Consider the following 23,283-nt stretch of genomic DNA (forward strand, 5'->3'; position numbering starts at 1 on the left):
ATGCGGTGTCATTACAGTCCTATTGGTGTAACGGTCAGGAAGGGGAATACTACTGTCCATGCAGTGTATGTATCTGTGTTGGTATGGTGGGCGGTGAGGCTAGAACGGGGGCCTGGTTCACTGTTCAGCCCTCTGGAGTTGTCGTCAGACCATCTGAATGAAGCATCATTGAAGGGAGGTTCTCACTTTACAACTCAGGCAAAGTGCTGGCTTCTTGCAGTCCATGGATCGGCATGGTTGACTTGTGTATTAAGAGTGCAGGGATTACACGAGTATCTTGTGTTTACTTCAAATTACCAATATGTTCTCTGCTCATCTGTTGGTATGGTGAAATGACATGTTGCACTGATATCCTGAAAAAAATGGTCATCAAAGCGTCATACTCCTGCGTCATTTGCCATGTCTGTGCAGTCCCGTTTCCATCATGTCCTGCCCTGAGTGATCAAGCAGTTCTGAAAGACGCCAGAGCAGCCTGCCTGAGACTTTCTATAAATTTGCCAGGGGTGCATATGCATTCGTGAGGAATTACGTGCGAGACAGCAGCAGTGTTTAACAACATATACGTTGGCTCCTGCACAGCAGTTAAGTACAAGATTGAGCTTCTGGCACTCTCCGTCAAGGCAGATGTCTGCTTTACTTTTTTTTACCACATTTCAGATGTAGCCTTTCTCTTTTTACACCTACTGCACCTGTATGATGTGTGTAGTTACCTTGCAGATTCTGGTTTCACGCTGCGAATCGCTCACCGAATGTCACAGCTGTCAGTCAAAAATAACAAAATAAATATATTTTTAAAAAATCTGAATGTCATTTTCCCGCAGCCCTCGTAAACAGCTGTCACTTACATTTCTGACATTGGAGTAACATTGTAATAATGAGGATTTTTTGTTTTTGTTATTGCAGGATGTGAATTCTGTAATGCAGACTTTTTATGATACTTGAATGTTCAAGCTAATAATTAGTTGGGTGACGGACAGAGAATCAGTTCACAGCTTTGGGCTACTTTTTAAAAATAATTCAAGCACTTTAGGATTTAATCCTCCAAGTTAAAATATCTTTTTTGGCACTTGGAAATAGCACCTTCTCATTCTTTTCTGACACTTTATCAACCAACTAGTCATTATCTAATGGAGTAAATAATTCTCAGACTTATGCTGGTAATACTTTGGCAACTGAAATGTTCTTTTATGTCAGTTAGACTTTAAATACAGGTTAGAGGATTAGACTATTTGGTCTCGCTCTATTTTTTTTTCCTCTTGAAACAAGTCTGAGGTGCTGCTTGATTGAAGGTTTCCCTCCTTTGTGTGTGGCAGTGTGTGTGTGTGTGTGTGTGTTTGGTGTGAAAAGGGGGAAGGTTGGAAGAAGGAAAAGAGAGGAGTTGAGAAGATGAGAGTAAAAAGAGGGTGAGTGGGAGGAGAAGAAGGGGGGCTGATGTTGGGGGATGAGTTAAGGGGGCGCCTGAAGAAAAGGGGTGGGGTGAACTTGTGTGGGTGAGGTAGGGAAGAGGGGGAGGGAGTGGTGCTAGTTGAATGGCAAGAGAGGGAGAGGGTGGGGGGGTGTGAGAGGCGGGACTACAGGCAGCATCCCCCGCCCTCGCGCTCGTCTCTGTGCCCCTCAAAAATTACCTGTTCCTTTAGTACTGATGTGAGCGCGTGTTGGCGAGCACATGCCACGGTGAGAGAAGAGCCAAGTCTGAACAGAACTGTCTTTAACCGGTAGCAGAAGCTCCTGAGGACCATATTTTCAACCCAAACCTCCACAAACAACACCAGAAACCTCTACCAAGTGGTTTATAACGCACCTCTGAAACAAACTGAGGACCTGAGAGAGTCGCGAGGATGCACTTGTTGTCCGCCAGCTGCGTGTCTGCCCTCCTCTTCACCGCTTTATTCTACAAAGGTAAGCTATTGTCTCATTAACCGGCCACTATTACGGGGATTTTAAGCGGGGTGCGCTCATGCACTAGAGCCGCAGGTATTCCGGGGGAAAGGGGGGGTCTCGGCAGTTTTCATGCAGGTGCCACTAAAAACTTCAGCCCGGGTTACGGAGCACATTTCTGGGTTAAGGCACAGAGCACGAGGGTGGCGGTTTGTTATAAGTTAGTTGGCTAGATATCATTAGTCTTTGCCGTGCTTTAGAAAGTTAAAGCGGCTCCTTTTGATCTTTTTAAGGCAATCGATGTGGTTTGCTTGCTATTATGCTATTAATTCGCCTATAGCCTATTTGTATTTACACAAAGAACCTCTAAGAATCGTGGTATTGCTGTTTTTGGTAGCTTATAAACCACTTATAATACAGTTAAGTCTTTTCTCCACAAGTTAAATTCAAAATAAAAGCCTAATTACCTGTACTTAGCTAAATGCGCAGTTACTTTAACTTTCCTCACCTTAGTTATTGGTTAACTAAATGTGTCCCCCTGTCTATAAAAGTGACTTTTCTGTGTGTAACTCGCTTATATGACATGAAATATTGCCCATTGTGCCACCCCCATTCTTTCCAAACCCCCCACATGATGGGAGAGGCAGGCAGTGAGGGTGTGTGTGTGTGTGGGGGGGGGGGTCATCATCACCCATTCCTCACATGTGCTCGTGCCATGATGTCATCATGATGCCTCATTTTTTGTGTGCTTCTGTCTTACTAATGCAATGCTGTTGAGCATAACGATGCCGCGTTCACATCCTGTCTGATTTATTGTAATTATAGGCTGCCTGGTTGGTTTGGGGAAACAGCTCCTGACAGGCTCCCTCTAGTAATTACACATAGGAAAGGACTCATTTTGGACGTGGATGTGTAATGGATTGTAGAAGTGAATGGTTTTAGCAGGGAAATTTGGTTCTTTAGTTAAAAATTGAATACTTGGCTTTAAGTGGTGATTAAAGTATTCTTTGAAAAACAGATTATGTTGTCCCTGGTGGCTGATGAAACAAAGACAAGAGCTTTTCCTGTTTCTTTGTGTTTCCTTGTTGTGTGCTCCTTCAGGCCAACAGGTAGTTACACCATGTGTTCCCATCACTCAGCCAGGCCATTAAGCAAAGCTGTACATAAGCTCAGAGGACCTCCTTGGAAAAGAAGGGAGGTGGGGAGCCTGATCCCACTGTACTCCCTTCAGCCTCGTCACACTACGGTGGCGCCTGTTGTTGTAAATTAACACCATGCAGCACCTATCAGTCAGGCTCAGGTGGTTTATTTGAGAGGAAACGAATGGCCCTTTTAAGGCGTTTTTACAGCGCTCTGCCTCTGCAGTGCCGTGTGCTTGAGACTGGAAGAGAGTGCACTGAGTTGGTAATGAGGTTACACTTTATGGCTGTCCACACTGCTGTGTGTTTAGCAGTCGTGCGGCCTGCAGTGATGGTCAAAACATGTGTGTATGTTTGCTTACACAACAGATGGTCACTTCACCAAGACAAACGCTGCAAGTTCTCCGCCTGACAGACAGAAGAGTCTTTCTTGATTTCATCAGTGTGGGGGAAATCTAACTGAAAGGGTTTATTTGGCTTGGGATTTGCAATAAAACATACGTCGATACTTGAAATAAAAAAACAGGCCTGTGTTTATTGTATTTGAACAGATGACGAAGGTACAGCTCGCAGGGCTTTGGCGTCAAAGGCCACGAGGAATCAGGGCCACAACAAGTCAGATGAGGAAAACAGAGCCCTGGGTTACTCCAAGAACAAACAGTCTAGAGAGAAAGATGCATCAGTTTTTTTTTGTTCACTCCCTCGTCTCCACCCTTCCCCCACCACCACCACCACCCTCGCCCCCTCCTCCTGAACAGACAGGCAGCGCTCGGTGTCACAGCTGGCATTACTTGTCGAGTGAGAGGGGCTCTCCCACTCGCTAATGGACTAATCTTGTGCGGGTGGGGGTCACCCAATTTCACCTGAGATAGATCCACTCTCCAGCTTTTCATCTTTAACTGGGTTGTGTCCGCACTTGTCCCATGGATGTTTTGATGTTAATGAGCGGGGAAAAGTACACTTGTGATACATGTGAGATTGTGTACTTGTGTGCACTTGTACACCACTCGCCTTGTTTATAGGCAGTTTCTGCTTGATGTTTGGAGACTGCTTGAGCTTGTTTCTTCTTTGAACTGAGATCTCTTTGTGACTCGCAAAGTATTGTATCCCTCCATGCAAAATTCAGATGCAGTCATGAGAAGTATGGCAACTCAGGCGAACTGTGGCTTTGAATAAAAATGCACTGTTCCTCACTTTTAACTCTTTAATACTCTCTCTTTCACAATAGCTATTGTTTGATCAGATATTCAAATGGCTTGCATGTGTACTACAAAACAAAACTGAATCATAAAATCAGATCTGACCATCTAAATAACTGCACAAACACATGAGGGAATAAGAGAGGATTTAAAATTGAATTGGGCTGAAGAAGATCTTACATTAACAAAAGGAACAAACCTCCCATTAATCCATAGTTCCTCTCACATATTAGAGCAGAAATGCCTAAAATGGCCCCAATGGGATATCTACACATCTCATTATCCTGCTGGATGCTTAACCCAATTCTGGCAGCTTGAAATGTCCCTCAAGAGGCTCTGTAGGGCTTTCTGTCCTGTGTTTGGACTGAAAAAGTGTGAGGTGAAATCTTTTGTGCAATCACAAACAAAAGTTGTTTCTGCAGAAGAAGATACAATGAGTCACCCGAGAGAGTGAGATATTTGAAAGAAACAGATGTTCATTGAGGCTAAGTTCGTTATTTTTTTCTGCTTGTGTTTATTTATATGTCTTCTTTAGAATAAGAATAAGATGCTGCTTCCAGGGACTCCTGCTCAAGCTGGCGAGGCCATACTGTAAATTAAAGCTGATTTTTTTTTTGGAAAGGAGCCCCGTGTCACTTCCCATCAGGGGGTGCAGGATTCCTCCCAGCACCCCTAGCAGCGCCACTTTATAGCCGAGATGTGAGGATCAAGCTTAATTAACCACTCACATCCTAACTAGAGCTTTAAATTACACATAACTGCAAATAGAGTCAGATCTGGGTGATGTTAAACTAAGAGTAACCTGCGGTTCTAATGAAATTAAAAACTAGCTGTTACATAATCTTGCAAGCAGCATTTGAAAAGAGCAAAGAGGTTTAAATGCAAATCTAAAACGTGGAAATCTCAGATTAGAGTCAGTGCAAGAAGATTGTTTTAGAAACTTTTACTAGAAATTAGGTGGACATCTGGAGAAACGATGCTCAGAACAAATGCATCAGGGCCATATGGTTAACTGAACTTTTAACCTACAAAAATAAAGTATATTTAACACAAATGTAGGCATATAATTTATTTTAAATCGTGCAAATCAAGCACAACTTCCAAAAAATGAAGCTCTTATGCAACACAGTTGAATTTAGGCATGCATTGAAGAGTCATTTCTTTCTGTCTTTGGTTGCCCTGCACCCCTGTGTGGGTTAAAGTGGTTCAAAACCACACTCCCACACACACACGAACTCACTCACACAAAAAAAGACACACACAGCCCCAGCAGGACACTGAACAGGTGGAGTAATGTTGGTTTTTAGGGCCGTGAAGGGGGGGCGAGTGTCTCTTTATAGTCTCTGTTTGTGTGTGCAGTTGTCTAAAGAAAAGCTCTTACTACCACCGCTAACATTTAAGCCAAATGATCATTTAAAAGTTTTAATCTTGGTTTAAATTCACCTTTAAGAGCGTGTTGCCAAAAGTTGTAAAAGTTTTTGAAATATCTTCTCCCACTTGTCATTTCTCACCACAACCTCATCTTTGGGTTAGATTTAGTGACAAACAGAGAAAAATAAGAGCGAGCACATGAACATGCTGAGTTTCCTATGTGTCACAGAGAGCAATCCCTCTCAGCTGGACTCCGGGAGCAGAGGAGATGTATGAGAGACTTTGCCTTGAGAAAATGAAAAGACTTGTGTGGCAAAAGTAATCACTCTCTGTGAGGAAAAAGGACCTTTTGTTTGCCTGTGACAGTTTTACACACAGGATTATCAGTAGAACAGGAGCAAGTGAATCTTAATTACACTTTGGTGATCGGCTTGTCCCACTCTTAAAGCCAGCATGAGATATATACAATTCTTATAATCTCTGTTAAAATTGCCTCCTTGGTTGGCAGTTTCTTTGTTGTGTAATTTACCCGTCAGGTGAAGAAAGGCTTTATCGACTTTTAATACGTGTTGTTATGCAGTTCACTTGTTTCTACCGAGGGAAAAATGTTTAAAAGTGTTAGAAAAACCTTGAAATGTTCACAAGACAGATTAACATTGTAGTTTTCTCTTTGCTGTGTTCTTGTTTTCCTGCTTTTGCACAGGTTCCACGCTCTGCCATGCAAAATAATGGTTTATTTGCTATCCAAGGGGAGGGACCAGTGCTCTATTGTTTCAGCCATAAAGAACGGCTTAACAACAGGAGAGAGATGAGTGTGCTATGCAGTAGTGCCTCTTTCTTTATGCAGGAATACCCCCATTGAAATGCATGAAGGTATCCCTGGTTTTGGTGAAAGACTAGGAGCACTCTGAAATCGGGCGACCCTTGTTTCAGGGACAAAAAAAAAGTGAGGTTGTTTCTGTCTTTTGTCATTGACGCAGCCCCCAGCTTTCACTGGATTCCTGTGGACTCCTGCCGACTGTATTGTGAGGCCGGCTCTTCTTAAACAAATGAGTGTATGATAGCGACTTCTTGCTCCCGCTCGTCTCTTTGTCATTAATATGGAACAGCACACACCCCTCTGAGAGGGCACAGAGAAGCTGCTGCCTGTCCCCCGCACCTCACATGTGCAACCTGACGGAGGGAGGGAGGAGGGGTGTGCGTGGGGGGGGGGCATCTCTCCTCCATATGAAAAGCCTGTGGCCACACCCAGCTCCAACAGGGGCCTGGATCTTTGTTCAAATCCTCCATTAGAGTCATTGCTGCGTGTTAATGAATTCTTTAAGAGGCCTCCATTAACTGTGATGGTAATTATTTGACTCAAGTGAATATTAGGGGAATTTACCAAGAAGGGGCGCATGTGTATGGAAAGCCGGAGGCATGTTCATGAGGCCTTTGTTTTTTGCGAATCACATCTAATGAACTTCTATTTGTCATTCAAATTTATCTTATAGATTAAGAAAAGACAGTATCATTATTCTTTCTTGTGACTTCAGCAGGGCTCCGGCTGACTCACAAAGAGAGATCACAGTTGAACCTTTGGTATTTATGTTTGCACTCCCATAAAAGCTTTATTTCTGCTTTTATGGGACAGGAGGCTGCCATTGTTTTTAATTTTTATTCTTATGTTGTCTAAGGTTCAGGGACACCACTCAGCTATTATGCTAAAGGTGAAACATTCATTTCCAGCCAATAAAATGACAAAGTTCTTGTCTTTCAATTCATTCCTGAATCATCCTTCATTGGGTCCAGTGCTCTTTAGCAATACTGAGCAGTTGCCCTATTCACTCAGACACTGTTTGGCAGTTTTTCATTCATGAAACATCACGCAGCTCTCCGCCTTTAGGACTCAACAGAACCGTCTTGTGTCTGCATTTGACCTCACATTCTTGCCATTTTAAAAGCTGTTTCTTTGTGTAGTGCTGATGTCCACCATCCTTCCTTCATAGCAGCAGCAGTCTGCGTCGCCTGAAGCTATCTTTGATTACACGCTGCTTCGGTTGAACTTGCAGGAGACAGGAGTTCTTATTCAGGGAGACACTTTCTCACAGGGGATAGCCTGAGCGTATGTTTGATTGGAATTAAAAAGGCTGCCATTTTGTCAGTATCTAAATAGGATACAGGATAGAGGATTAAATGGTTGGCAGGTTTCTCTGGGTCATCAATGCGTCAATATACACTTGCAAGACAAGTGCACAAGGAATGTCTATAACGTGTTAAAGGGGAAAGAAAAGCCCAAACCTGCTCTTACACTGTACCGACCTGTCATGAAATTTCCAATTCTGGTTCATTTTGAAGGTTTTTTATTCTTAAAGGGAAAGTTATTAAGTTGCAAAGCTCTCTCTGAATGGATTTCAAGCAGTTTTTATGCATGACTCCAGAGCAAGTTCACTCAGACTGCCAGTGAGCATGTGGCTCGTGGAAATGCTAGATTAATTAAACAGAATAAACGACTTTTTTAAAAACAATGATACTGTTGTTCTTGGTACCAAATGGGCCGCAAAAAGATATGAGGCTCTGATCTTTTCCTAAATTTAAACTAACCTAATTTGAACAAACAAGACGTCATTGTCCTTCTGTGTTATGGTCACAGACTTTTAGTGCTTAGACACAAAAAAATGTTCCACTGGGGTTTTAGACTAAAATAGGGTCAACAACATTTCATAAAAGTAGTGGACGCAGGGTTTTAATTTAGCAAAACTACTTTCCTATTACCTTTATGGTTGCTTTTCTAAAGACAAGTGATTTGCATGTTGTAAAGTTGATTGTTAAATAGGAAAAACGTCACACCATAACTTGATATTGGTTGATTAATAGATTAAACATTTAAAAAAAGTTGTTTCATCAAGAACAGATGTACAAGAAATGCACAATGATGTAAAATCAGAGGAGTCCAAGCTTTGACCCAGGGGCCATCTGCAGCCTAGTTTTTAAATTGCCTGCCACCTATTACACAAATAAACTGAAGTATGGCCCACATAAGCATGAAAGTTGTGCTTCACTTTAGTTGTACTTCTTTGTTTAAGGAGGAAGCATTGCTGTGTTAATTCTGTAAAGAAACATTTTGACAGAAATAATTAACTTCAGTGCTTTTGTCAAGACAATGACTTAAATGGTAAATGTATTGACAACCTGAATAATATTTCACATAGTACGTTGACGAATACAGACACTAAATAGTTACACAAATCACACTCACTTGCTCTGCTAATCAATCTGCTAATCATCTTCAAGACCAAGCAATCCTATAGAGTTTGCTGCTTCTCTGCTGCAAGGGGCTTCGCTCTCATCTATAGTTGGGTAGATATAAACCTGGGACAAAAAGTAAATAAGTTTGTGTTTGGTAGATTATTTCTTTGTTGTAACAATGCTTCTTGGCAGTATATCTTATACCTATCTTCTACCATTGGTAACCAGTTTATTTCCCTTTTAAATGGACCGACACAACCACAATGGCTGACTTGTACTAATGCTGGTTGAAGAATGGGATGCAGTCCTGCAGTAGTGTTTGACCAGGCTGGTGACCAGAATGAGGAGGAGCTGCCAGGCTGTTGTAGCTGTGTACGGTTCTTCCACACGCTTCTGAGGCTCCTGTTTGTTACATGAATAAGTTGTGGAATTGCCAGTATGTCTTGTTTCAATGGCAAATAAATAAGACATGCAACGACTGAGAAAATGGCAAGATCAGCCGTTTGGCATTGGCAGAGAAGATCTAGCCAAGGTTTCATGGGTGCAGCCTACAATCGCCCTTCTGCTCTTCCCACAGATGCATGTTCCTTCAAATGTGGCGCCATTTAAAAGGGAAATAAACAGACTGTCCAGCGGCATAAAACTGCCAAAAAGAAATAATCTATCAAGCACAAATTTCCTTACATTTTGTGCTATGTTTAGTTGTAGCCTAGGCCATGAGGGCCCCTCTAAAATCTAACTGGCAACCCCAAAATTCTTTACAACTGGCTATTTGTCTTTGTCAACCATTCATGAAACGCTGTGATGTTTTTTTATTGAATTACTAAGCCTTTGATTGGTTTTTCAAACACAAAAACACTACAGTGGCCTAGTCGTCTCATGTTTTTTCTGGGAAAAACTTGCATAAAATGATAATGACCAGTTAGCTTCAGACATACAAGTGAATCATCAGCTTTTATTAATGTAAAATTATGTTTTTTAACAGTAAACAGTTGATATTAGAACAAATATGGCATTAATTGAAAAACACTTTAGATAGGTTGTGAGTATTTGAACCTGAATAAGAAATGTGGCTGAATAAGTAGCCTGATAATTATGATTGACAGTGCATGTGTGTTTTTGTTACACAGGTTTGTCCACATACCTTTGAATCAACTTAAAATATTAATTAGTGCATATCCAGCTTTGTCAGCCCTGTAAGACCCCAGACTGGAAACCAGTTTTTTTGAGATATGAAAAAACATTTGAAATAAAACATTTCAAAAGTATTGGATAGGTGGTTGTAACATCCATCTATTATAATTCCAAGAAGCAAGTGCGTAAATGTTATTGCAACAGAGATTTCCCATCAGTTTAAATAGCAAACATACTTGAGGTGATGAGGAGTGTAGCAATATGTCAGACAAGCTGTATTCATTATCTTCTGTTGTGTAAGTCTGCCTTGTGTATATTCACGGGAAGAATTGCTCTGCATATATTTGGAGTATTTCTAATTATTTGACCCCTTCTGGAAGCTGTCCTTGCTCTAAACTGTTCATATTCCATTAATCCCTTATGAAAGCAGCACATTTTCACATTCCAGTCCATGAACATTCTGCCTCAGGGCATAGACTTCCTAATGGGCAACTTATTTACAACCATGGTCAAGTGAAAAGACACTTAACCTCAAAAATATATTTTATTGTAATATTCTGAATCATCATGATAGCATCAGCACAAAGGGAACTATTTCTTCAAACTCATTGTGAGTATTTTTTAAGTGGGGACGTTTCGGACAACAACAACACCTTCTTGCAATGCGTTGGCTGATGTCTGACTTGTGAATGTGTCTGATTTATGATAAGATGCTCCGCTCTTCTGTTAAGCATTCAGCTGTTTCACTGCCAGGCCTTAGGAGGAAGGTGAAGAGATACTTGTCTGGTAATTGGACGCCATACTTAATTTTCTAATGGGACATCTTAAGAGGTCAATAGCCTTGTGTTCCTTGGGGGGGGGTTTAAACACTACACATCCCAGTGGTGCATTTTAAGTACTGATTTCTGCACCTGCTTGTACACTTAGCACAAAGAAATAGCTTTATCAATTTGATTTGACTCAGACTTCTGCTGTGTGGTCTAAAAGGGGAGTAGAAACATTAAAAAGTGAGATCCAAAGCAGCCACTCTACCTAATAATGTCTTTGTCAGACATAAGCTGCTCTTTTAGCCTGTCTGGCAATCCTATAAAATGAGGCCTTTCTTAGATTAACTGGAGTCTTTAATTTTAAGGAATGAAGATGTCATAACCAATAATGTTACCACCCTCCATTCAAAAGCAGCTTCAGAATAGACAATGCAGCATTTCCTCTTGTAATGGTAATGACTTGATTTTTGGGTCACATAGCCCATAACTTGACTCTGAAAAATTAACATCAATTTCTGCTCTTTTCTTGGGAAACCACAGGATTACTTGACTTGTTGTGAATGGCTTGCTACAGCAGTTTCATTTATAAACAGAGCTGACAAAAGCAGAAACACCAAACCGAAGCACCATCACAGCCACAGTTTGTTACTACGATGATATTTGTTCAGACAATATTATCCTTCAGGGGTTTGTAATAATTGAACAACTTCATTCACTGCTGCTCAGGAATGCATTTCTCCATACATCAGCCTTTAGTGACTTTACTTCTTATTGTTTTCAGTAATGTCTTGCCTCTTCTATATTTTCATATCTCAGGTCATATATTTGCAAGTTTGGATGTTCTTTTAATATAAATCTTAATATTTCAGTGTAACTGAAGACAACAGAGGGAAGAATAACAAGCTTTAGTGATAATTTATTCCATCTCGGGCTGTTTGTTTTTCCATATTTCTTGCATTCTATTTTCTATAGAGTTAGAAGTTAGTCTGCAGCCATGCTAGCAGCACTTACTTAATTAATGCTGTAAAGGAACCCTGCACATGAAGACATGCTGGCTCTATTACAGACTCATTTTTGTTAGACTAGATTTCCCTGTTGTGCAATGCACTCTGGGTGGTAATGTCAACTTGGTTGCATTGTTTTTCCCCATCTTTAAAGCCTTTTTAATTTAACTTGAGTAATGAGGTAATGTAAAGAAGTTACAGTTATATAGAACCAGATGAGCACTAATAATAATAACTTAATAAGATGGGGGTGTCATTAGGGGTCGACCAATATTGTTTTTTCAGGCCTGATACTGTTTATTGGTAGTTCGTGAGGACATTTGGAACCGATATGATTATTTTATATGGCTCTAATGTACTTCATGTGGTATAAGTAAAACTGCACATTAGAAAATGATGGAAAATAAACAACTTAGCTCAAGCTCTACTAGCATGAGAAGCAGTACAGAGCAACACAGTAGCAGCAGGAAACAGGAAATTATTTAATTCATAAAATGCATACGTGTAGAGTAAAATTAAAAGCCAATATTGATAATCAGCCAAATGCCAAATATCGCTACTTGTATCAAAAAATGTAGTACCCAAAAAACACAGTAATTTGAGTAAATGCAATTAGTTTCTTTCCATGCCTGTAAACAGATTTGTTGTGCACGGCTAAGGTTTGCAGTGCCAGCGGCAGCTGTCAGTGCTCCTTAAAGTGAAAGCAAATATGCAAATTTCTACATGCTCTGCATTACAGATGATTTACCAGTTTAACCAGGGAAGGCAAACAAACAAACATGTGTCCATTTTCCAGATGAAAGTACTGCCACTCTGATGTGCTCTGACTAACCATGCTTGTTTACATCGGGACAGTAGAGCATTTTTGTGCACATTTCCAATTAAACGTTTGGTTTTTTTTTTTCTTTTCACTACATCATTTGTATCTGTATAAGATTTAATTGCAAATCATGTTTTTTGTGTGGATACTTCTGTCTGGAGCAAACAATAGCTGGTGTTTCTATCAGTACATCCATGCTGCAAACAGCCCCTCCAAAAATATATTCATGTGCTCTCATTGTTTAGTCTAGTTTGTAGCAGTAAGATAGAGTTTTCCTAATTATCAGGGGTGTTTCGTCGAGTTACGATTCATAGCCTCCTCCCGTCTTTGAGGGGAGTCTTCGCCCGAAGCGCTAGGCTTTTTGTCTGACCCAGCAGTAGAAGCTTCTCCAGAGGACTCTCTGAACAGCGTGTCGACTCAGTTTGCTTGAAGGGGGGATCGTCTGTCCATGGAGAATTTAACTCCTGAGCACTCTTTTGGCCACGTTGAAGATATTTTTATATTCTGTAGATACAAACCAGTAGTTGAGGAGTTGTTGGCAACCTTTTTGCTTATTGACATGTTTTTTTTTTTTTTTTTTCTGTGTGAGTGTAGTGAGGTGTTTTCTCTGCTGCTCCACTATCAGTTCGATCTGCAGGGCTTCTTATTCTCTTGTTGTTCACCGCAGCAGCAGACACAGATGGGGGTTGGCTGAATATGTGCAACGCTAGGCAGGATGGTTAAAAGCACTTACCTCCATATGTGGCTTCATGATGGATGGAGACAATCTATTAGCCTCTACTAATGAAATTATTAGCCTTTTGAAATGTCCCATGCATCCCAGACATATGACATCTGCTGAATGGTTTGAACAGAGAGAGTGGTTATCTCATCCTACAGAAACAAAAGACTGTAACAAAAGAGCAGATTGGGTTTGTTGTAACAGTTTTCTTTGTTGTTAAAGGATAGTAATACTTGTGACCTTGCTTTTACAAAAGAGTAATTATTTTTGAACAAAAGTACATTTCTTTCACTTAAGAAACCACTTTTCCTGTCATTGAAAGCATAAATTCATCATACACAATAACAAGCGCTGAGCTCATACGTTTTAAACCTTTCAGCCAAATCACATCAACAGTTATTCCCTCCACATAAATCTGAAAGTCCTAAAGTCATAGGAAGACTCAGCGGTGTGACAGCGTACGTTAATCTCCAACCTTTCACGGCTCTCCATCAAAGCAGACGCTGGTTCATGGGTATTAAACGTGAAACCAAACAGATTTGATGTGCGAGCATGTACATAATCCTTTGTATGTACTATCTGCATTCCATGTATTCCTCCCACAGTGCTGTGCTCTGTTTAGCCAGCAGAGGCTTTAGGACCCCCCCGGAGCCACGAGCTAAAGCGGGACACAATCTGAAACCGTCATGCCCTCCTTAATACCAACCAGGCTGTTGTGCTTATTAGGATGGGGAGCGACGCCTGCACTGTTCACAGTGAAAGGTTAGAAGGTCAGGTCCGTCATTACAGCTGCACAACAGCATACATGTCTCTGTACTCAACTAATGTACAAGTATCTGCCTCTTTGAGGCAATTTCCAGAGATGAAAGCTACACCGGCCATGCTCTGAGCAAATGAAAATATCTACCTGTTATTATCTTGCTCTGTTTGTGGCCCAACAAAGCATACATTATTGATACAGCAAAAGAGGAGGGGAGCATTACATTCGGACCACAGTCAAGCTATTGCTCATATTTTGTTTTATCATCCATTTGTGGTGGGAAAATATTAGTCCTCGCCTCATGCAGCGTCTAATGAAGCACTTTAAGATCGATAAGTGGATCCATTCTTGTTTACCCACGTAGAGAAATGATGAGCCTTGGGCTGATTCATCTCCTTCCTCCCTTCCTCTGCACTGGTCAAGGCTGTGTGTGAGTTTGTTGTTGTGTAGAGAATGGATCACTTTACCTCCAACAGGGCAGCGGGTTCGATTGGTATCCTCAGGCACTAACTGCAAATGTAATATGGTCATAGAGATAGTATAATAGTAAACACAACTGCTCCCCAAGGACCAATGTGCTACAGATGTTCAAAGGATTTCCTTTTGACAGGAGGCACAGGGGCAGGGACAGGGCGGGGCCATTTTAACAGGAAATAAAAGCACTTGTGGTGGAGACAGACGGGCAGGCAGGCAGGCAGGTACTTGAACAAAAAACTGATTGCACTTTGAGTAAACAGTGGATTCTAGCTGCCAGCTGGGCTGATATTTTCCGAACAAAAGAATTAATGTGATGCACTGGAGTTACCATCAGTAGGATATTACTTTTAGTCTGATGGTGGAGTAAATGTTTCCATTTTGACTCTTCCTCCAGCATATAAAATAAAAACAAGAAAGAGGATATTTGCTGTTGCATTTAAGCTAGACCAAGGTCTCAAATACCTCGAAATGATAAACTCGAAGAAAAAACACAACAAAATCTGGCTACAGCTGGCTACAGTTGTTTTTAATTTATATATATATATATATATATATATAAGTAAAAAAAGAAAAATAGAAAATATCTGTCAGGTTCACTGCATTAAAAAGGGATTTGGGATTTCTGTGTTTATCTCATTCAATTTACAATTTCTTTCTGCACTTGAGTTTAATAGTTAAATTGAGAACTTCCAACATTTTGCACTAATTGACATTGATAATAAAATTATTGTGGCTCCCAAAGTTACCCATCCCTGAACTAGACCTTCACTAAAATTTCTTTTTCAGCTGCTTTTCTGTCCAAGAAAAAAATTGAAAATGTGTGCAACATGTTCCCAAAGCCCTCAGTGACTAGGTAAATTGCCCTTTTAATAGGTTTTATCCACAGTGCCATTTGGGGGACATTTCATTGTTGTAGACCGCAACTGCCATTAAAAAATCAACTAAAAAATAATTTCATGGCTATAGCAGTCATCACTTGTTGCAGAGATAATGTTTCATGTGAGGATTTGTAATGGTTTGTAATTTAATTTCAAAATAATCAGTTGTTTATCCTTCAATTCAGCTAATTAATTAGCTCAGAACTATCAGAAAACAGAGAAACCCATTCCAGGTGACATCTTTAAATGGCTTATTTAGTTTAACAAACATCCTGAAGTCATTTAATTTACATTTATATAAACAGAAAAGAGCGTAGATTCTTCAGCCAGCATAACGTTTCATAATTTGTGACATTAAGGATGAATCGATTAAACTATTTGGGTTAATATCTGCGGATCCATTAATCAATTAGTCAACTAATGCTTCTAGTACCAGTGCGTCTCTGTTTCTCTCTTATGGATATGACGTTAGTGCCAACAACCCTCAGGCTTGTAATAAAATTGATTATAAACTCTGTCCTATCTATAATCCAGAGAGCAGACACACACAGAAGTCAGTCCGCTGCAGGCAAGTGGGGCTGACAGGTTCATGGCCTGTATGTGAAGAAAAAAAAAAAGATCCGTCCTGTCTGATGTGAAACCTCTTGAAGAGACCTGGTGAAATGACGAGCACTTTGATGTTGAGGAGGTTGTTTTGAATGTGTCAGGAATATTTTAGAGGCTCTTATTAGCACATCTGGCTGAGCAAAAGGGGGAAGGTAGAGGGGTGAAAAATGAAAGTGTTATAATAACTTCAAGATTCATTTCCTGCACTTAGATTTATGGATATCGGTTCAAATGTGTCACAGATTCAAAGGGCACTTCGGTGAAAAGCGTTTCTCGCTGTTGAAAGTGTCCATTTGCAGCATCACACCATCTGCTGCACCTCTTTAACCCCCACATTTATTTTACAAGGCTGTAAACATTTACGGTATTATCTTTGTGACTGCATTTCAAGTGTTAATTTGGTTGATTATGCCTCCTGTGATTCCTGGAGGAAAAGGTGATGCTTTATTTTTAATTACATGAGCTAAAAAGTGTTTTGAAGCAGGAAGTCGTGCCCTCTGAGAACCTGTGTGCATTCATCTGCACTTTATTATCTCCAACCTGGTAAAAGCACCCAGGAACGATGTGATCAGATACCTGCTATCGAAGCTTTGCTATAGAGTCAGATTCAGGTGCCTTAAGTGCTGTGGGCCTTTAAGGACACAAAAAAACACTATATGTGTGTATGTGAAAGTTGCAGATGGTGTTTAAAGCTTGTTACCTTTAATGCACACACAAGGTGCAGATGTGTTACTCCCCAGTAAAAATGAGCATATTATGTCACATTAATGCAGCGGAACGTCTACAGATCTGCACCAGATTTTTAAAAAATCCTTAACGCTTAACTTAAACCTCAAAAAAGATTCTTAGAAGAGATGTTTCACTAACTGACAAACTTAAATTCAAAGGCTCTGTGATAAGAAGCAGTGCTGTTGCTATGCATACGAGCTCTTCATTAAGCACCAGGGAGCAAGACGAATTCAATAACGCTCCTTGGATCTGCCGCTGTAATAAAGTTTGAAGGCTTCTTGGCATATGAGAAAGTTATCACATTTAAATTACCCAGAAATGATTAAGATTGAACGAGTGGTTTCTAATCACACTTCTGAAATGGGGAGTTAATAAGGCCTCCAGACTTTCCATCCTCTGCACACAAGCTACACCTTAAATAAACTCCTAGGCTAATTTTATAGACTTTCTTTTTTGCATCCTTAAAGGTATGCAGGGAAAAAAATACTGAGGATTGAGCAGCAGTGGCTTCAATAGATGAGTAAAATGTGTTTTAGATTAACATAGATACAGATGCTTTTTATTAGAAGACTGAAGGTCAACTTTTACTCTGTGAATTTCTGAAGGTCTAAACCCTGATTTGCCTGTCAGAGCCTACAGATGCCTTCAAGCAATTTAACTTAATCAGGTTGTACATTAATCTTCACAACCTCATTAAAATGAGTTTTAGCCAGGTGGCAGAGGGATTCAAGTTGGCAATGCCCAGTTTTTACATTATGATTAATCCATTTAGCCCTGTGAAGCTGTGATCCACTTAGAGAGACTTTGTACTGAGGGAATTTTTATACCTGAATAAACTTGGTCATTGACACTATGGACGTTTCCAGGCGACTCATTTCCTAGTCAGTTAAAGGTAAGTTAAAATTCTGCTGAACTGGCTGGTATAAAGATTAAAAAACACTTTGAAAATAGGGATGCATGATATTGTATTTTTGATGATATCAGAGATGCTGACATTTCCAAACACATGCTGATACTGATACTGATACACCTTTTTAATTTAGAAAACATCAGGTATCTCATGTGCTAAGATAGGCTGAGTCAAGTGGAGCTGTGAGAGGAATAGGGAAGTAGACAGTCTGGTAGTTGTTTCACATTTGGAATTTTATTTCAAAATGTTCAGAGCTCCCATTGGGCCTTTTTGAGTGTTTGGCACCCCAAGAAATTACCTACTACTACCTGATGGCAGAGTTATACATATTGCTAATATTTAAGGCCATATATGGCTGCTTAGACAAAAAATAAAACATCTTTAATGCCAAAGTGAAAACAGATTTCTACAAATTAATGTTAAAATAATAAAGATATGTAAGCTAAAATAAGTGACTGCTTGATTATTCATCCCCTTTAAAGGGACTGACTTAATTTAACACGGGTCCAGCTAACTGGTGCTAGAAGTCTCCCAGTTAGTAAAGTGGGGATCACCTGAGTGCAGGGAATGTGTCTCAAGTGATTGTAGTTTAAAGACACCTGTCAGGTCCAGCCTCTGGATAATCTGTATTCCTGGCTACCATTACACCATGGAGACAAGAACACCCCAATCAGCTCAGAGGAAAGGTTGTTGAAACATACAAGTCTGGAGGTGGATAAAGAAAAATGTCAGAGATCCTGAAAATCCAGTTCAGTTAAATCCATCATCAAGAAATGGAAGGAATATGGCACAAGAGTAAATCTGCCTAGATCAGGCCGAGATCATTTGTCTGGTAATTTGTGGCTGGACTTGAAAAGGGCTTTTCATGCTCGACCTCAGAGCAACCGGATAGAGCTGGAACAGTTTTACAAAGCAGAATGGAGTAAAAATGAAGTGTCCAGATGTGCAAGCCTAATTGAGAACTATCCACACAGATCGCAGCCAAAGATGCATCTACTAAATACTGACTTGAAGGGATGAATATTTATTCAGTCACATATTTTATATTACATATATATTCAATTATCTACACTTTGACATTTAAGAGGTTTTTTTTAAACTAGTATTGCCAAGGCTGATATCATGCTAATGATATTGTACATCCTTATCAGAAGCAGTTCAAACTGAGCATAATTTATTCAAAATTAGCAATGAAACGAAAAATACTGCTAAACAGTGCTGCTCTAATGAGATGCGGTCTGTTTGCTGTGGTTGTTTTCATCCAGGTCATAGAGCAGAGGATGAAGGCCCAGTGACTGTGGCATAACAGTAGACCAACAATGTGGGCAAAAGTATTAGTAATTTGTACAATGATGGTGATGATATTTAACCGTGGGCACATAATTGGGACACAGTAGAGGCATGAGGCTCTATTAAAAGCCTCTGATACAGACTGGTATTTTAAAAATCTATCAGTTTCATTCATAGTCACCGGGGTGAGGTAATTCCAGCTTTCCAGGAAACTGAAGAGTGAAGTCATTGCCAAAATGTTAGGAAGGGTTAATGGACAAGTAGGAAGCAGTGTGCCTAGTTAATGGCCTAATGCTGCTTTTAATGGCAAGTCGGTAATGGGACTTCTCAGTGGACGTTTGGAGTCAGGACTGCGAGATCTCCTATGATCTGCCCTCAAGTCTAACCCACAGCCTTTTCACAACCACTCCTCCCCTCGGGCCCCGTGGCCTGCGCCCCACGAATACATAATTCACGATATAATGGACGCGATTTCTGAGTGCACTTACCATCCTGATCACTCCTGCAGCCGGCTGTCTTAAGAGCAGTCCCTGAGCCGTGGCGGCTCATCTGTGGACACAATTTATGACATTTTTTAAGAGGGTTTTACGGATGCCTGTGTGGTCGGGAGTTCAGAGAAGAACATTTGAAAGACTAATGATGGTGCCACAAGATCAATTTCTAGGAAACCTTATGGCAAGTCATTTAGAGCGATAATCACCCCTCCTCGTAATATGCTTTTATCTTCCCCATCTGTCTCGCCCAGAGGAGAGTGAAACAAAAAGACTTCCTGTAATGCTGCAGGGCATATAGAAGATTTAAATACTTTTTGCAGATATTTTAAATAAGGTGTGTGTCTTTCTTCATAATTGTACAAGCTTAAGGGTTGTAGTATCATTATTTGTGCTTCCATTAATTCAAGCACTAACTTTTCCTCCAGCATGTTAATTTTCTCTAAGTGCTTTGCTGGAGCTTCAAGACGACAGTTAAAGTTTAATCAAAGCTGAATTTTCTGCTTTGATTGTGTTTTCAGCATCTTTAAAGTGATTTGGTGAAATAAAGGAACATAATCATCATTTATTCAAAGCACTTGACAATCGTTTCCTTTAAAAAAAATCTTATACTAAACTCAGCTCTAATCAAAGAGAAAAATGCAAAAGGTCTCAAATTTTCTTCTTTTAAAGACGTTCTCTAAATCCTATCATATGCCCCCTTGGTTTACAGCTGAAATTGTACATTTTTATCAAATAACTTTAGAAATTCACAATGCTTCTCTTTTCAGTGTGTTGTTAGTGATATGAGAGGATCTCTGTGGTGTAAGAGCTAATGAGACAAGGTCTGGCAATCTATCTGACAGTGTGCAGTCTGTTTTCTTGTTTGGCTCTGTGTTTTTTCTTATTACCTCAGATAACGTCTCAAACACCGACAACCTGACACCATGTTGAGACATTTCCACAGCAGCCTCGTTAGAGTTTTAATGGAAAACTTTACAATATAAATCTCCAGCGGGAACTTTTTGATGACATGCTTTCTCTCATTATATGAACATTTTGAAGAGCAAGGTACAACTAAAAGATAGATTGCTCTGATGGTGTCCCTAATGGACCAGAATGCAGCACGGTCACGAGGCGTCCTGTGTTTTGAGCTGTGGAAAAAGGACCTGCATCTACCTTTGGGCTTATTATTCCAGTGCACATGCTATTATTCTCCTCACCTACACGAATAACCCACAGCTGATGCCAAGTGTTTGCGCCTGTTCTCAAGGGAATGTCAGCATGTATGCTGGAAACTGAAAGTAATCGCAGGGGTAGAAGCAAACAAGATGCAGCTTGAGTTAACACATAAATTTTGCATGTGAAAAGTCTTATGGAAAAAAAGAAAAAGCTTTAGAAAAGTTGTTTTTGAACATTGAAAATTTAAGAATTTTTGAGTCAGTCAAAAACAAAGTAATGTTTCCAGTGAAACAAAGAAATCTGATCTATCTAGGACAGGAAGTGTTTCTTTTATGTAAGACTATAAGTGTTAATAAGAAGATAATTTTTTACAGTTTTGGAGCCTTTAAGTCCAGTGTGAACTATTTAGGATTTAAAAGCTTTTTTTCCCTCTTGCACTTTTTTCTCAGCCAACCCCCATCTCACAAGTGGCTGCAAACACCTAAAGCTAAAATAAATCTCCAGCCTCTTCTTACTTTTCTTTGTCCTCTTGTCTCGATCCCCGACGAGAGGCGGAAGCAGCAACCTGATCCCCCCTCAGCAGGTCTGCACAGGTAGTGAGCCCTCCTCCGGATGAGTCTGAATCCAGAGGAAATGGAGCCAACATTTTCAGTCACAAGGCAACAATAGGAGCCTGACAGGTGGGACTGCAGGCGATGCATTAGCAGTGGTCCGGCTTGCTGTTGTCTGCTGGTGTCCGTTGACCACACATGATGCTGCAAATGAACATTGTTGTCTTTTGCCTGAGGTGGACAGGGCTCTCTATATGTCTGCCTATAAAATTCACACTGGAGACATAGGTTTATTTGTAGCTGGAGGGCTGTAAAGCAGGTTAGACTTCTTGTTTTTTCAGGTACATGGAGATATAAAGATGAAATGAGTGCTCTGATGAGAGTTATTTACTTCACTTTACTCCTCTGTGCCTTCACATTTTTATTTCTGTGAAAAATTCTTCCATGCAGACGAGAGTTTTCGTCTTATTTCTCTGAATAGCACAGAATACTAAAATGAGTTGTGTTATTGGGTGTTGTGTTTGTGAAGCATGAAGGCTATTGTTGTTTTGGTTGCACAGTAGTCTAAAAATGTGCTCATGCGGTTGGGGGGAGGAGGGAGAGCCATTATACCTAGATAGACTCACACTCGTAGTACTGAGTTGGATAGTCTACATCATCCTCCTCCTCTTTAGCTGAACACAGGTTTGCTTTGCCCTGAGGTGACAAACATGGCTCTGCACAGTGTGGGCTGTGGAATCAGAGGGGTTTTTATTCCCTTTATTGTGGTGCATTGTGCTTTTGAATTTGTCTCTTTTTTGACAAGAAAAATTCAATGGAGCTTAATAAATGTATCTCAATTAAACAATTAGTAGCTTGACAGAAAATTTGAATCTTTTGTAACAGCTGAGCAATTGCCAAAGTCATTTAAAAGCAGAAATCTTAAGCTGTTTTCAGTAGCAGCAAGTCAGAAGGATTTAAATTATTGAAGGCAGGAATTTTGAATAACAGAGAATAACACATAGAAGAACAAAATCAGCCTTTTCCTCATCTTAATAATCTCAACATCAGGTGTATTGTTAGCCTTAACCTATTTGGGTACTTTGCCCAAACGATGCCGGTCCCATCCTTTCTGAATGAAAATGTTTTACAAAATAAATGGAGGGGAATGGGAAAGTTTGGGTCATTTGTGATTTAAAAGCTTAAAATATGAAAACAGTACACTTTAATGGTTATCCTGTGTCTGAGTCCAATAGTTAGAGGGTTATGAATAAAAACTCTTGACATTTCAGTGAGGATTAGCATCTTAGAATTTTAAAAAGAACTAAGTTTAGGGGTATATGAGTGACTGTTCAGTCTCTATCAGTCAAACTGGACAAGTGGCCCCATCCCCTGACCTTATGTATGCATGCATTTTAACCTTGAGTTGATTCTAAACTTACAAAACATCATTAATGCCCTGTTTAATGTGCCAAAAATCTGTGTATAAGTGAGCAGACTGCTGCTCCTGTTGTTACAGAGCGATCGCAAGCTTAAAGTCAGTAGAAACACAGCAGTGGTCTTACATCTGACTGCTATAATCCTCTCTTGTCAGCCCAAAGACATGGAACTCTTCTTTTACTCTCCCTCATCAGTTAAGGGTAAAAAACATGGTAAATCGTGGCTTTTCTGTTTCCCAAAGACTGCCACTCAAACAGGGAGCTTGCTTTCACCCAGTTGGGGGCGTGGTCACTCCGGAGAGCAGGGAGTGACTTTGCACTATCAATAGGATGCACTTTAAATACCCGTCTTTCACCTAATAAGTAGGCAGAACCCCACGATCAACATACTAGTATAACACCCAGAACCACAGGCCATCACTGATAGCAGATGCAAACATCACACTTTGTATGCGACTATTGAATATTGCTTCACCACATGAGAGGTGCATTTAAAGGAAAGTTACTCTTTGAAAGTTGTGAGCAAATATTTAAAGAAAATGCACATTTCCAACAGAAACGTTTATTAACTTGATGCTAATACATAATGCAAACAACCATTCACGGGCTTTCAGATGAAGAACTGCTTGGCACTAGTTTTTACCAAAAAAAATCTGTTTTTATAAGTTGAGATGAGTAAAGGCAAGGGTTTTGTAATGGTGGTTAGCAAACAGCTTTCAGATGTGCTACAGCCACCATCTTGTAGAGGTGA

General features: G+C 40.2%; 1 protein-coding gene across 2 annotated transcripts in view; it reads left to right on the top strand.

Annotated features, from left to right (window-relative positions):
* The first annotated feature begins 1,655 nt into the window (after positions 1-1,655).
* Positions 1,656-23,283, top strand: part of LOC121517789 (CD166 antigen homolog A-like) — a 54,674-nt gene continuing 33,046 nt past the window's right edge. For both annotated transcript variants that reach the window (XM_041799825.1, XM_041799833.1), the window contains exon 1: positions 1,656-1,899. In XM_041799825.1, coding sequence (XP_041655759.1) covers positions 1,839-1,899 — 61 coding nt within the window. In that variant the 5' untranslated portion in view covers positions 1,656-1,838. The remainder of the gene's footprint in view (positions 1,900-23,283) is intronic.

This window comes from Cheilinus undulatus, linkage group 2 (genome assembly GCF_018320785.1).
Source record: "Cheilinus undulatus linkage group 2, ASM1832078v1, whole genome shotgun sequence".
Classification (NCBI taxonomy): domain Eukaryota; kingdom Metazoa; phylum Chordata; class Actinopteri; order Labriformes; family Labridae; genus Cheilinus; species Cheilinus undulatus.